Below are 14,422 nucleotides of genomic sequence, written 5' to 3'. Positions count from 1 at the left end.
AAGTGAAACTGCCAGAACATGATTTAATGGAAATAGCTCAGAGATGTAGGGATCAATTGTATTCATAATAGTTTTATGCTTGTGGAACCTTAAGCAGTTAAGTGCATTCCTAAACTCAGATGTCCACATATGTTAAAAGAGAACTGTTCTTGCAAGGTTATAAGAATTAAGTGTGTGAAGGGCCTGAAGCTGAGCCCTTACTGTTAAAATTTTATTAAAGTTCTCTTCATGTTATGGCTCCTGTACTGTCTTTGGCTCTAGCCAAAAAACAGTCATGCTGTTTTATTTCATGCATTTTTCACTACTGCTCCCTTTACCTGTAATTCTTTGCCGTCTTTCTGCCGCATACCTTATTCTTTGTTTATAATCTTGGGCATCACCACTTTCTCCAGAAAGCCTGATCTCGAAAATTTCGTATTTCTCCATTGAAACCTACTTTTCCCAGTCTTTCTCCTTTCAGTAGATGGCAACTCTACTTGCACAAACCAAAACCTTGCAGTCTTCCCTGACTTGGTATGTCCTTCACTCTACCTTAATCCACCATCTCTTCTCATGTGGACTACTGTAGTAATCTCCAAATTGGGTTCCTTGCCTCTCCCCTTGGCCTTCTTCAGTCTGTTCTTCAGACCAGCAGCCAAAATTGATGCTGTTTAAAACAAGTCGGATCATGCCATTCCTTAGTTTACAATCCTCCAATGGTGCCCTGGACAGTGTGGCTTGGTTGGTTAGGGTGTTGTCCCATGCACTGAAATGTCTTCGGTTCAATTTGGTCAGAGCACGTGGATGGGTTGTGGGTTCGATCCCTGGTACTGGCTGGTACAGGAGGCAACCGATCCAATGTATCTCTCTCACATGGATGTTTCTCTCCCTTCCTCCCTCTCTGGAATCAATCAAAAAAAAAAAAAGAAAAGAAAGGCCTCCAATGGCTTTACAACATATTCATTTATGCAATATTTATTGCAGAATTACTATGCCATGCTCTTCAATAGACAATAAAGATAAAAATCTCTGGCTCACAGAACTCACATTCTTCTGGAGGGCAACAAACTTTACAGCCCTGGCCCATGTGGCTTGGTTGGGCGTCAATCAGTGCACCAAAGGGTTGCCAGTTGATTCCTGGTCAGGGCACAAGCTCGATCCCCTGTAGGGGGAGTGCAGGAAGCAGCCGATGGATGTTTCTCTCCCTTAAAAAAAAAAAAAAAGTATTTTAAAACTGTATATATATATACAGTGTAAGTGCTATGGAGAATAAGTAGGTAGGGAAGGTATAAGTAAGCATGGCATTGTCGGTGACCATTTTAAACAGAATCATAAAGGAAGGTCTCTTTTTTTTTTTTAATATATCTTTATTGATTTCAGAGAGAGGAAAGGAGAGGGAGAGAGAGAGATAGAAACATCAATGATGAGAAAGTCATTGATCCGCTGCAGCCCGCAACCCAGGCATGTGCCCTGACCGGGAATCGAACCCTGATCGCCTGGATCCTAGGTCGATGCTTAACCACTGAGCCACACCTGGCCGGGCAGGAAGGTCTCTTTGATAAGGTGACTTGAATAGGAATCTGAATGAAGGAAAAGAGAGTCATTCAGATACCTGAGTAGAGACTGTACCAGGCAGAGTTAGCAAGAGCAAAAGCTCTGAGCCCTGGCCTGGTGCCTCAGTTGGAGCATTATCCATACAACAGAAGGTTGCAGGTCTGATTCCCAGTTGGGGCACATACCTAAGTTGCAGGTTCGATCCCCAGTCAGGGCATGCACTGGAGGCAACAGATTGATGTTTCTCTTTCACATCGATGTTTCTCCCTATCAATAAAAACATATCCTTGGGTGAGGATTAAAAATTAAAAAAAAAAAGAGCAAAGGCTCTGAGGTGGGGACCTGCATGGCAAGTTTAAGAAACAAAGAGCGCCCTGGCTGGTGTGGCTCAGTTGGTTGGGCATCCTCCCATGCACCAAAAGGTTGCTGGTTCTGTTCCCAGTCACAGCACTTGCCCAGGAGGGGGTGTGCAGGAGGTGCCAATCGATGTTAAGCTTTGACATCGATGTTTCTCTCCCTCTCCCCCTAAAAACCAATTTAAAAATCTTAAAAAACAAAACAAACAAACAGCAAGGAACCACTGTGACTAGACTGGAGTGAGAGTGAGAGAATAACTGAAAATGAAGACAAAAAGGTAAAAGGTAAAAGCTGAAGTCTAAAATGGCAGGCAAGGCTCTAGATCTGCACTATCTAAAATAATAGCCACTAGCCACAAGTGGCTACTAAAATATACTTAAAATTCAAATAAAACTTAAAATTGAGTTCCTCAGTTGTACTAGCCACATTATAAGAACTCAATAGTCACATGTGGCTGATGGTTATTGTATTGGGCAAAACAGAACATTTACATCATCTCAGAAAGCACTTTTTGGACAGGTGGTTCTATCAGTGGTTCTCAAGTAAGGGTGTATTTTTTGGTTCCCCCAGAAACAATTGGCAACATTTGTACCAAATTGGAGACATTTTTGGTATCCATAACTAGGGGGTGGGGATGGGGGAGGTGCTACTGGCATGTAGTGGGTAGAGGCTGGGAATGCTGCTAAGCATCCTACAATGCATAGGACAGCATTCACAACAAAGAATTATCCTACCCAAAATGTCAATAGCATCAGGGTTGAGAAACCCTGCTCTGTATCAGTCTTGACTACAACTCTAACCTCACTGCCTCCTCCTTCCACAAGCTGCTCCAGCCTCCTGGCCCCCTTCCTACATGTCACATACTCCATTCCTTCCTCAGAACTTCGACTGTTGCCTCTTCCTAGACACTCTTCTGTAGTTCATGCTCTCATTTTCTTCATGTATTTCCTTCAGTGTCACTTAGAGAAGCCTTTCTTCACAGCTTGTGTAAAATACCAACATCCTCTCCATCACTCTCTTTTTGGTGTGTGTGTTTTGTTTTGTTTTTCTAATCCATACTATTTCCTGACAGTACACAGTTTCTTATGTTTATTGACTGTTTCCTTCACTAGAATGCAAGCTCCAAAGGACTTACGTATTTCTTTCCAGCATAAAGAATAGTGCCCAGCAAGCAGTTAGATACTCAAAAAATACATTTTTTGAATGACATCAATGAAAACATTGGGCATACCTTTCATGTGGCTCCACAACAGCATTACAAGCACTTACTTGTCATCACTTTACTTGCCAAACTCCCAAAAGGTACTCGAAGGAAGGTCTGTATCATTTTTCTGAATCTTCAATATCTAGCATAGTAGGCACTCAGTAATGCTTAATGAAAAATGAATTGGTATCTGTTTAGTAAAATAACATCCCCAAACAACCACCACTGCCAAATTAAATTAATCATGCTTTGAATGCCTATTTTAAAGACTGCATTTACAGTACATTTCATGACATATTTAGCTGTGATTCGTAAAAAAATGTTCAATTTGCTCACGGGATCTGCAGATGTGTATACACTTCAGCTACTAAATGGCGGTATGCCAATGAAATGTTAAAGAATCTAAAACAAGGCTTAAAAATGGAAGGAGACAGAGGCAAGGGTTCTACATCTGATTCCTAATCCGGACTTCGTCCAGCAGAGCATGGCTGTTTCCCTCCCGGGAGTGTGGGGTGCTGTCCGTCATAGTAACAACAGCTAACCGCTGGGGGTCAGGCACTGTTCCTCACCCCCCTGCCAACAAGCCTGCAGCGGGTACCTCTATTAGAGCCATGTCGGTAGGAAGCGGAGGGGGAGGCTGACGAGCTCGCCCACGGTCGCCCTGAGCTGGCGGATTAAAGCCCGGGCCTCTGGCTTCCAGCATTCCCAGCCTTAAGCTGCTGTTCGCTACGGCCCCGCCTAGGACCAAGCCTGCGACGGCCGGAACGCCAGCAGCTGCCCACGGCAGCTCGAGGGCCAAGTCAGCGCGCAGGCCGGTAGGCGCGGCACGGCACGGGCGAGCGGAAAACACACGAAAAGCTTTTCGCAGCAAGACGTTAACACCAAGTTATTTTAACGCTACCGCGCAATTTCAGAACATCAACCTACAGGAACACCCAACCGAGACGTGGCCGCGGAGGACTTTCAACCGCTCGCGGGGGCCGGGCCGGCGGGCGGGGAGGAGGCGCCTCCATTGGCCGGCCCCGCGGCATCACGGGAGTTCGCCGCTCCGTGGGGCCGGCGTCTGTTTTCCACGCACCTGCGCAGTCGCCCCAGGTGCTCTTTTGGGGGAGGGACTCAGGAGGGGGTCAGGGCCTCGATTTCCGCCACCAGCTCCGTTTTGAAAGGTTGATGTTCTCGGTGCGAACGCGTGCTTTCCTAAACAGAGCCGTGAGACTCCGCTGCGGGTCCCGGCCAGCCCGGAACCACAAGTTGGAGCGCCGCGTTTCCTGATGGGCCTCTTTGGCGTTCACTTCCGCCCACGGCTTTGGAATTCTCCGGGCGCTCGGGCGGCGTAGAGCTGGGAAGGCGCTTCCGGGGCGCGTTGCCTAGGCGCCGACCCCGCCCGCCTAAAGGAGCGGTGGTATTGGCGTCGTCCTCTCCCGGCTTCCCGGGGGCGAGATGTCGGGGCTCAGTGCCGCAGAGAGAGAGGGCTGTCGGAACCTGCTCGGCCTCCTGGAGAACGACGAGATCGTGGCCCTGTGCGACACCATCACCAACCGCCTGGTGCAGCCTCAAAACCGCCAAGGTAAGAAGAGACCCCTGTCCCCGCGGGCGGCCGCCCCTCGCCAGGCCTCAGCGCCCCCAGGGAGCGCGAGTGTGGGAGTGGCGGGGGTGCGAGGCCTCGCCCCGGGCCGTGCCGACTGCGCGCGGCCGTAACCCTCGGACACCTCGGCCCCCGCGGCTGCTCCGCGGCCTTGCGACCGCGACGCAGCCTCGGGCGGCCCTGCCGCGCCGGGCCCGGGGGCAGGTCGTGGCCCTGGAAACGGTTCTGGTTTAACGCGTTGAATAATATAGGCAAGAGGTGGTTTCGAAGATCCCGAGTACGTCAATAGTCATTTTTTTAAAAAAAATTACGGAACCATTGTGTTTCGATCAGCTGAGTGCCAGGTGCTGGCAGCTCAGGCCTTTTCAAGCTTGGAAGAGGATTTCAGACGTTTTGTATCAATATCCTGGGTAAAACAGCTGCTGTAATAAAAGCAGATGGTTTGAATTCGTCTTTTTTTGGATTCAGATTTTTTTCTGAGATGATTTTGTGTAGAAATACATTACCTTCAGAGCCAAGTAAACATTTCGGTAGAATAGATCTCAAGGGTTATTAAACATTAAGCCTGATTGTAACGAGTCTGTATAAGAATGTAATGAGTAGCTTAAGCATTTATTTCATTTTGTATATCACCTGGCCAGTTTTATTTTAAACTTTCCGGATTTTACTTTAAAATGTGAAAATTCCAGCCCCCTATATTAGTAAGTAACTTATCTATAAAAGATTCTGCTTTTAAAAGCTGCATTTTTCTACTTAAGTCAGGTTTACACTTTTGTCATTTAAGAAAATCTCTCATTTGAAACTTCAGATCATAAACATTAAAAGAAGAAATTCCTAAGAATTTAGACTGAGAATGGTTTTAGACTTAATGTAATTCTTAAACATTTATATGTTTTACATAATCACCCCTAAAGTCAAGGTGAGTGAATTTAAAATTGTAATAGATTAAAATGCTGGATTTAATTGATGGATGTAAAAGCAAATAAGAAAAATAAAGTTCCCAATACAAAAATGTTAAATGATTTGAGGAAATGTTTCCAAAGAGGAAAAAATAATCACTAAACATGTGAAAAGGTAACCTCTTTAGAAAGCAGTGAAATGAAAACCAAAGCACACGATCTTTTTTTTCCTTCTTCTATATACCAGATAGACAAAAAACTGTATAAACTTCAAGCCTTGGTGATCATGTGAAACAACTTTTAGAACTATTGCTTTGGAAAACAAGTTTGACATTATCTCCTAAAATGGAAGATTTGCTTCCTCAGAGGCCCACGTTCTAGACCTGAGCTTCTCTCAAACTTGAAAGTGCCTGGGAATCACTCAGGGATCTTGTTAAATGCAGATTCTGGTTCAGTAGTTTGGGGGTGGGACCAGAATTCCCAGATTTTTAACAAGCTCCCAAGTGATTCTCATGTGCCTGCCCTTCTGTACTGGGAGGTGTATAAAAGTAATAGTGTTTGTAATTGGACATATGTGATAAAACCCTATAAGCGGAAGGATAGATACCCTGTGATATAGTCATAGAATTAACTAGAGCTATGTATAGTCACAGATTAATCTCAGAAACAACATTAAGGGAATTAATCAGTATTCTGATTCCAGAAGACTGTCTAAATTGATGGATTGAATTTAGAGAATGTTCAAACAATGGCAAACTATATTGTTTAGGGATATGTAGTTATGCTGTACAACTATAAGGAAAAGCAAGGGAATGATAAACATTTAGGGTAACAGCTACCTGTGAGATAGGTGGGAAGGGGGAGGGAATGGCATTAAGTAGGGAGGGGTAAAATTATGGCCTCAAATATATTAGTAATTTGCTGTGTCTTATGCTGCATGATATGTACATGGGAGTTCATTTTATTGGTATTCTGTCTACTTCACACACGTTAAAAATAATCTTTTGTCTGTCGTTTAATGTAAGTTTTTAAATTAAAAAAGTATAAGTCTGGGTTCTCCCAATTCTTAGAAGTATAATTATTGATACCTCATGTGTCCCCAAGTTTCATTATCTATAGAGTGAGGCGATTGAACTAAAAGTTTTTGCACATCTAAAATACTGTAATTTTACCCATTTTTAGGGATTATAACTGAATTTAGGTCTATTGGCCTTATTAGAAAAATATTTTTTCCTCTGGCTCAGATTTTTTTTTTCCTTAAAACACACTATTTTTAAAAAGAAATGCTAAAATTTCACTATATTATGAGACGTAAAAGGAAGAGGGAATTTTAGATAGGGAAGTTGAAAGCATAAAGAAATTTTTTTAAACCTGAAACCTAACAGTCCACTTCCTGGTTTTTAAAAATGATAGCCATCTCATGCAGAAGCAAAATACCATGACAGGAGTATATTTGATAGAGTTTCCGCTGACCCTGGACAAATTTACAAGTGACTCATAATTTTCTATTAATCTTTACAATTTCCTTCTAGATGCCATCCATGCAATATTAGTATACAGTCAAAGTGTAGAAGAACTTCTGAGGCGTAGAAAAGTCCACCGAAGTATTATATTTAAGTACTTGGCGTCACAAGGAGTTATTATACCTCCAGCTACTGAAAAACACAATCTTATCCAGCATGCAAAGGATTACTGGAAAAAGCAATTACATCTGAAATTGAAGGAAACACCAGAGCCAGTTAAGACCCCTGAGGACATTAGACCCTTTCAACAGGTAAAATTGATCTTACAGTTAAAACGTGAACCACAATTCTGTTTTAGACTCTTTAGATAATCCTAGATCTGGGGTAACATGTTAATATTTTGGTTTTTATAATTTTAGCTTTACTTCATATCTTTTGTATCATAAAGGAAGACCAGTAAAGTATCCAAGAAACAATATTTTGACATTTAGTAATGTGTTTAAAATATTCTGATTTGTGAGGGGGAAAAGTTTTTACCAAAGGAGGACTATTGGATTTTTAAAGAGTGTGGATAGACTGCAGGATCATTTTAATTTTAATTTAGCCTCTAGTTCTCTGTAAATTCTTCTGTGCTTTAAAAGAATGCTGTTGTAAGCCCTTTCTCATTTTGAAAATGATCTCTGGTATTAAATTGCAGAAATTCCATGAAAGAAACTTAAATACTTTTTACATTTGATTTTTTTTTTTTTTTTAGTCTAGAAAGAATTTTGTTTTAATTTCCACTGGCTGATGTTGGCTGTTCCTAGTCCTTTATATCTCCACTATACATTTTAGCTATTGTGTGAATATTTAAATGTGTATTGAATGAACCTCTAGGTCATTTGCTGGTTTTTAAACTACATACATGAACTTTGAATTAATGAGGTTTTACAGTGAGAGAGATTTACCTTCACATTAGGAAAGGATCTTATAAGGGCTTTTTTAATGTACTGAAAAGAACCTTGACTTCGAAATCATAACTGTTGTGATTTCAAATTAGAGTCTGCCATATACTTGGTATGAACTTGGACAAATAACCTGACCTTTCTGAGCCCTGCTCTCTTTATCTACAAAATAGACATAAGGATAATATGTGTGTCATAAGACTTGTGAAGATAAAAGGAAATAACACGTAAGTGCCAAGCACAGGGCATGATATATTCAATCACATGTGCTCAGTAAATACAGATTTCATAACATGTAAATGAGGCACTATGCTCTTGAATAAGTAGATGAATAAAAACCTAGCTTATCAGACATATTTTTGCAATAACATTTTCTTGGGGAGGGGGAAGAGAACTAATAGTGTAAAATTCATCCCAACCATAGAAAATAGCCTATTTCAATATTAGAAGAACCTGTTTAAAGACAGTGATACTACCAGTTTCATTGTGGTATGATTTATATGCCACAGTTATTCATTTAAAGCATACATTTTAAAAGTTTTCACTTTTATTTCATAACTGTGAAACCATTACCACAATCAAAAGAAAATGCTTATATAAATCATTACTATTGACTGTTCTTGATGGCATTTTAAAAGGCTTTGTTAAACCTTAATTTTTTAGCTGGGTTTTTAGATGTTTATCTGGGAAATTCTAAAATGATTTTTCCCCTTTTTGCAGGAAAAATTTACTATGCATGATGGGTTCAGTGAGTTTACATGTAATTCACTTCCTCTGTGCTGTAATTAGTACTACATTAAAACCTAGCCCAGAAATAGGAAAATAGGTACAAGAATTAACCTTGGTTTTATTTTGTATTTATCTTAGGAGGGGAAAGAAGATAAAACTGAAAAAGTTGATTTTCGTCGATTAGGAGAAGAATTCTGTCACTGGTTCTTTGAACTTCTTAATTCTCAGAATCCGTTTCTTGGACTACCTCAACATGAATGGGGGCCACAGCACTTCTGGCATGATGTCAAGCTTAGGTTTCATTACAGAACATCTGAACAGAATGTGATAGACTACCAAGGAGCAGAAATTGTGAGTCTTCGTCTACTGTCACTCATGAAGGAAGAACATCTTTTTCTCAGTCCCAACCTTGATTCCCATGGATTGAAATGTGCTGCTTCTCCCCATGGTCTGGTTATGGTTGGGGTTGCTGGGACTGTCCACCGAGGGAACTCTTGTTTGGGCATTTTTGAACAAATTTTTGGACTCATCCGCTGCCCTTTTGTGGAGAATACTTGGAAAATCAAATTTATCAACCTGAGAATTATTGGAGAGGCTTCCCTTGCTCCTGGAACATCAATGAAACCAGCTATTAAATTTGAACCAAGTGATCTAGAGGCCTTTTATAACATATCCGCTGTATGTGGTACCAACTAAGTACAAAATAATGTAAAGCAGGTGGATAGTGGAACTGGAGACCAAGGTTTGTGCAGTGGAAATGAGGTGTTGAACAAAAGAACACTGAGTTTCAGTAATCCTCTAAAGCGCTGAGCACTGTATGTCAGTCTATATGGAAACTCTTCCAGATACTACATTGACATATTTTAGTTGAAATATCTCTTTTGACTACAGCTAACATATGTGAATACTTGCCTCTTTCTACCTGGGCTGCAGCAAATGTTCTGAGGGCTTAATGCAGTTCATCAAATAAATCCCACTTTAGGTGATATAAACGTTGTGCCTTAGAAACCAGGTAATATTTTCATTTTACTGAGTAAATATTCTGCTAATGTGTGTATTCTTCATGTGGAAAGGAATGATGGTGTTAAGGCTTCCCCTTGTCAAGTTTCTTTTAACAATCTGGATAATTTTACAAACATCTCATGACAGTATTTTAAAAATATGCACTTTAAAAAAAATGCATATTTTAGAGATGTTTAATGTAAAATCAGAGTTCTTATTTTAGAAAACTTCAGTGACATTCATATGCAAAAAGTTTAATAATTTAGCAGGTGTAAAAAAGTTACCTTTGCTTTCTTAAAATTTGAGGAACATATTTCAAAGTTACCTACTGTAGTCCAAGTTAAATATCATACCCTGCAACATTTTCTGAACTATTTTGGGCATTGATAAGTGCCCAAAACAGACTTTATTATCTAATAAGGCTTTAACCAGGTTTACGGAGCATTTATTGTAACACCATATAAAGGAAACATACTGTTGACATTTTTGAAAAGGTGTGCCCAGTTTCTAACTTTTAGTTAGATTACTGTTTTTCCTCTTGCTTGATCTTGATTGAGGTGACCAAAAAAAAAAATTTTAATGTAAGCATATACTTCCTCATAAATTAAAATGATTAGGATTTTTCCACCTGTACTTTGTCTTACTAGATTTGAATTATGAGGTTAAGTTGCCAAATTAATTACATAGTTGCTTTAAAATTTAAATTTTTCATCATCCAGCAGCTATTTGCTGATTCTGGATTTAGTTTGTAATTATGATTTCCAAAATGCCATTTGGAAAAAATTTCAACTGAGAAGTGTTGTGATGATGTATTCTATGTGTTAATTTTTTACCTTTAACTCTGCTCATGATCATCTAGGGTGACGAAAGAATTTTGGAAGCAGGAGAAAAACTTTTTTGTTTTTTTAATGCCATGCCTCTTTTTTTTTTCTCTTTAAAATATTACAGATGTCCCTTTTTCTCCCCAAGCCATGCCTCTTATGAGGAGTACAAATTGATGTCCTAAAATAAAAACTTAATAAAGGAGGGAAATCTCTTTTGTCTGCTTTTAGAATTAGTGCATTGTTTAGATTTAAAGCCAATTTTTTTTCCTCTAAGTTGGAAGTATCATTATAGTATGTAATTGATAAATATCCTAAGTAAAGGATAAAAACTATTCCATCGTTTTCTTTGTGCTGTTAATGTCAAGTACAGCAGAAATATAACTGCAGATGCTTAGTATGAGCAGAACCTGCCTCTAGCTATCTTTAATACTAAAGTTTTGAATTTGTGTAATACTCAAGGAAAGCTGTAATCTGCATGTTTGTTTTAATCACCCTTAAAAATTCAGAATCTTCCTAATACACTAAATCTCTTGAGGATTGGGCTCTATTTCCTGTGAATCCCCACAGCTGTGCACAACCTTAGGACTTAATGTTTAACTGAATGGGTTGAAAGAGGGAGCAAAAGAAGCTTACTTTCTGTATAAAAGACTTTTCTTTGTCTAAATTTTTCTTTGGTGATTCTTATCAGTAGTAGCTTTTTGATCTTATTGTCTGTCTGAGTTTTATATGTGGATACACAGAAACTCTTAGGTCCGAAACTCACTCAGCTATTTTAACTTTCATTTAAAATTTGCTGAATTTCAGAAGCCCAAGGTCAGAGTGGGATATAGTAGGAGGGCCCTAAGACTGCCTAGAAACTGTCATAGGGGAAGTGGATATTTCCCAGTTTGGAAGAAGAAGACCTGGAGGAATGGAAATTTGTTCACGAAGCTTAAAATTTGGTCAGGCTTCTAAGAAGATCCAGAAGCCCAGTGCAGATTGAACATTCCTAGCTCTGTTTTCGTTTGCAAGTGGTAAGACCCCACCTCAGCCTTATGTCTCTTGCTTTATTACATTCAGCTGGTATTTGGAAACCAGTCTTTGGAGGCAAGTGGTAAAGAGTAAAGCATTCTACACCTAATTTATAGTGGTTGGGTGATCAAACCACCGGAGCCTCTGGGCTTTATGGCTGATTTGCTGTAGCCTAATAACGGTTTAACATCAAGCATCCTTTTTTTGTGAAAATTAAAAAAAATCTTTAATAGTTATATCAGGATATTTTATTAGTGTCTAGAATGCCCCTTTCCAAAAACATATTTCATGTGTCTCATTAACAATATCAGATAGAAAAAAAGCCATTTCTAATTTATTAAATCAACTTGCAATTAGCAAACACAAGCCAGGAAAATGTTCCTGGGTTTTCAGAAAAGTAACATTTTTATGCTCAAGGAAGGCTAGTTACTTAGTCCCAGTAAGAAATTGTGATAGCACGAGAAAAGGATTTAAAGAACAGTGGTTTAGTTTTTAAAACAGGTAATCAGAAACGTTGTGTTTTAACAGAATGACTCTTATGGCTAAGTAGATCGTAAAAATGAATGAAAACCATACCTCAACGTTTTTCTTAGTATCTATTTTCACAAATTTAGATGCCCTTCACTGGTTCTTAATTTGGGCTGTGGGTGGTGGTCATGGACATTTTGAAAAATGAGAGCTATGTGCCCTCTCCCCAGAAAAAGTATGTCATATAATATTACAATTGTTGCATAATATTTCACTGAGTTCTTGGATTTTCTTAAAGCACATCTGTGACTCCTATAGGAATTCTTATACTCCATGTTAAAATCTGCCATAATAGCTGTATTTTCCCCCAGACTACTCTACTATATTAAAAATTAAAATTGTTTATTGTTTTTAGAAAATTTGTGCCCTTGCCAGTCTCACAGCTAGAGTACTAAATCTTATAAATGATCTCTAGGAAATCTGTTAGTTTATGATAGTTGTTAATGTGTAAATTTTGTTTTTCAAAAGATGTCAGATTTAAGACAAAACCTACTGAAATACTGTCAAGTAAAAAAAAAAAAAACCGTAAAAATCAGAATTCATTTTATTTCAGCAAGATAAATTTAATGTACAATGAACGTGCTTTGGAGAAAATGATAAAAATGTGAAAAGGAAAAATATTTTTGAAAATATATTTTCAAGACCTTTACAAAAACTATCCTAAGAAAATGTTTCTTTAATAATGTTTGTATATTGCTAATTCTGATGAAGGATTTAAAAACTATGATCATTTCCTCGGAAGGGCCTATAGATGTGACCTACTTTGCACCACTTCCTCTCCCCTCAACCCTATTTATAACCTTTGTATATAGCTAGTTTGCAGATAGCACAGCTGCAGTGCTGGAACAGGATTTTCTGGATGTGGGCTCTGAGTTTATTTGGCATATACTTATTGATCATCTACAGTTTGTAAGTTACTGAATCAGGTGCAAGACAAAATAATCCATTAGTAAGTTACTTCCCTAAATTATGTTTAATTCAAACCACAGTCCCTGGGTTGAGATATCTTAAGGTGAGAACTACTGTAGGCCCTTTGCAGAAGAACTTGGTATTAACCTTTTATGTGGTCAGAACAACAGAAAACATTTAATTGAAATTTTAAATAGCTGTCTGGTTCTAGCTAAGTCATACAGATTTTATCAATACAGAGTGCAGGATGTTTTACAGACCACTTTTATTTAGAGCTGGAAGGAGAATATTTTAGAATTGTATCAGAGTGCACTGAATCCTGTTAGCTTTATTTTTTCTAGTTTGAACCTTTCCACTAACTAGTTTTTCAGTAAAAAGTGTGAAAATTGAATGTGATATTTGCTGTGAATTATAATATACCTCAAAATATTAAACCAGAAACTCTAGAATTCTTTGTGTTAGAAACACTGGCCTAGAATTTGGTGCCTCCTAATTTCTGTTTCCAGTACTGCCAAATTTAATTTCCCTTTTTAGTGAGTCATTTAGTGAGGATTCTTTGGTTAGCAGCTTTCATTTTCAGTTTTTAGACAACCTCAATCTCAAGTGTGAAATTACATTTGAATTAATGAATTAAGGATTGAAGGAATCCCCTGCTGCCCACTGCCAACTGTGTTACTTGTCCAATTTGATGTTTTCTGAACAAAAAATTTCTACTTAAGAAAGCCATTTTCTTGGAACCATTTAGTTGCATAAGTTTGCATCAGTCTTTTTCATCTCCCATCTTTTACTATACTAATGGTATCAACACTTAATTGTCTCAGACTGTTACATGTAAGTTCCTTTTACCTCCCTACATAGATGGTAAATTCCTAGAATTGTTGATTCTTATTTCAGTCTTCCTTTCCCCTGTGCCTTGCACAGGATATATAAGCTAAATTGTGGGTTCTTAATATGCTGGCTACTTTTCTGTGCCTGTTGTGTTTAACTCATTTAATCCTGTGGACAGCTAAATGAGGTAGATACTATTATACTTCTTTTACCAAAAAACAAGGTTGAGTAATTTCTTAGCTTTTGGAGCTAATGGTAGAGCCTAGATTTCAACCCAGGTGTTAGAGCCTTGTGGTAACTACTACACTATATTGCCTCTTATATGTAGTAAGTTTTTTTTTAAATTTATCTTTATGGTTGGAAATATTACAGATGTCTCCTTTTTTCCCCATTGACCCCTTCCACCCCACAACCACTCCCCATCCCAGGCCTTCACCACAGTATTGTCTGTGTCCATGGGCTATGCATATATGCGAGTAAATTCTTTAACTTCTCCCCACCCCACCCACGCCCACCTTCCCTTTGAGACTGGTCAGTCTGTTCCATGCTTCTGTGTCACTGAATCTGTTTTGTTCATCAGTTTATTATGTTCTTTAGATTCCCCAT

General features: G+C 39.0%; 1 protein-coding gene and 1 long non-coding RNA gene across 3 annotated transcripts; one reads left to right on the top strand and one right to left on the bottom strand.

Annotated features, from left to right (window-relative positions):
• Nucleotides 1-881: 881 nt before the first annotated feature.
• LOC308557549 lies at nucleotides 882-3,779 on the bottom strand. 2 transcript variants are annotated; one of them, XR_013998848.1, is made up of 3 exons: nucleotides 3,693-3,779; nucleotides 3,122-3,261; nucleotides 882-1,184 (listed from the first exon to the last, which is right to left on the bottom strand). It is a non-coding gene; the product is annotated as an uncharacterized lncRNA (long non-coding RNA). The 2 variants fall into 2 exon arrangements; XR_013998849.1 differs by having other exon boundaries at nucleotides 3,160-3,261.
• On the top strand, nucleotides 3,705-12,629 carry LOC308557548 (uncharacterized protein C3orf38). The gene is made up of 3 exons (XM_081138083.1): nucleotides 3,705-4,661; nucleotides 7,111-7,352; nucleotides 8,853-12,629. The coding sequence occupies exons 1-3, from the start codon at nucleotides 4,535-4,537 to the stop codon at nucleotides 9,408-9,410; spliced, it is 927 nt and encodes a 308-aa protein (XP_080994209.1). The 5' UTR covers nucleotides 3,705-4,534; the 3' UTR covers nucleotides 9,411-12,629.
• The last annotated feature ends 1,793 nt before the right edge of the window (nucleotides 12,630-14,422 follow it).

This window comes from Miniopterus schreibersii (genome assembly GCF_964146895.1).
Source record: "Miniopterus schreibersii genome assembly, chromosome: 5".
NCBI classification, from domain to species: Eukaryota; Metazoa; Chordata; class Mammalia; order Chiroptera; family Miniopteridae; genus Miniopterus; species Miniopterus schreibersii.
The sequence above is the reverse complement of the archived record's forward strand: the minus strand, read 5'-3'. Positions and strand labels throughout refer to the sequence as shown.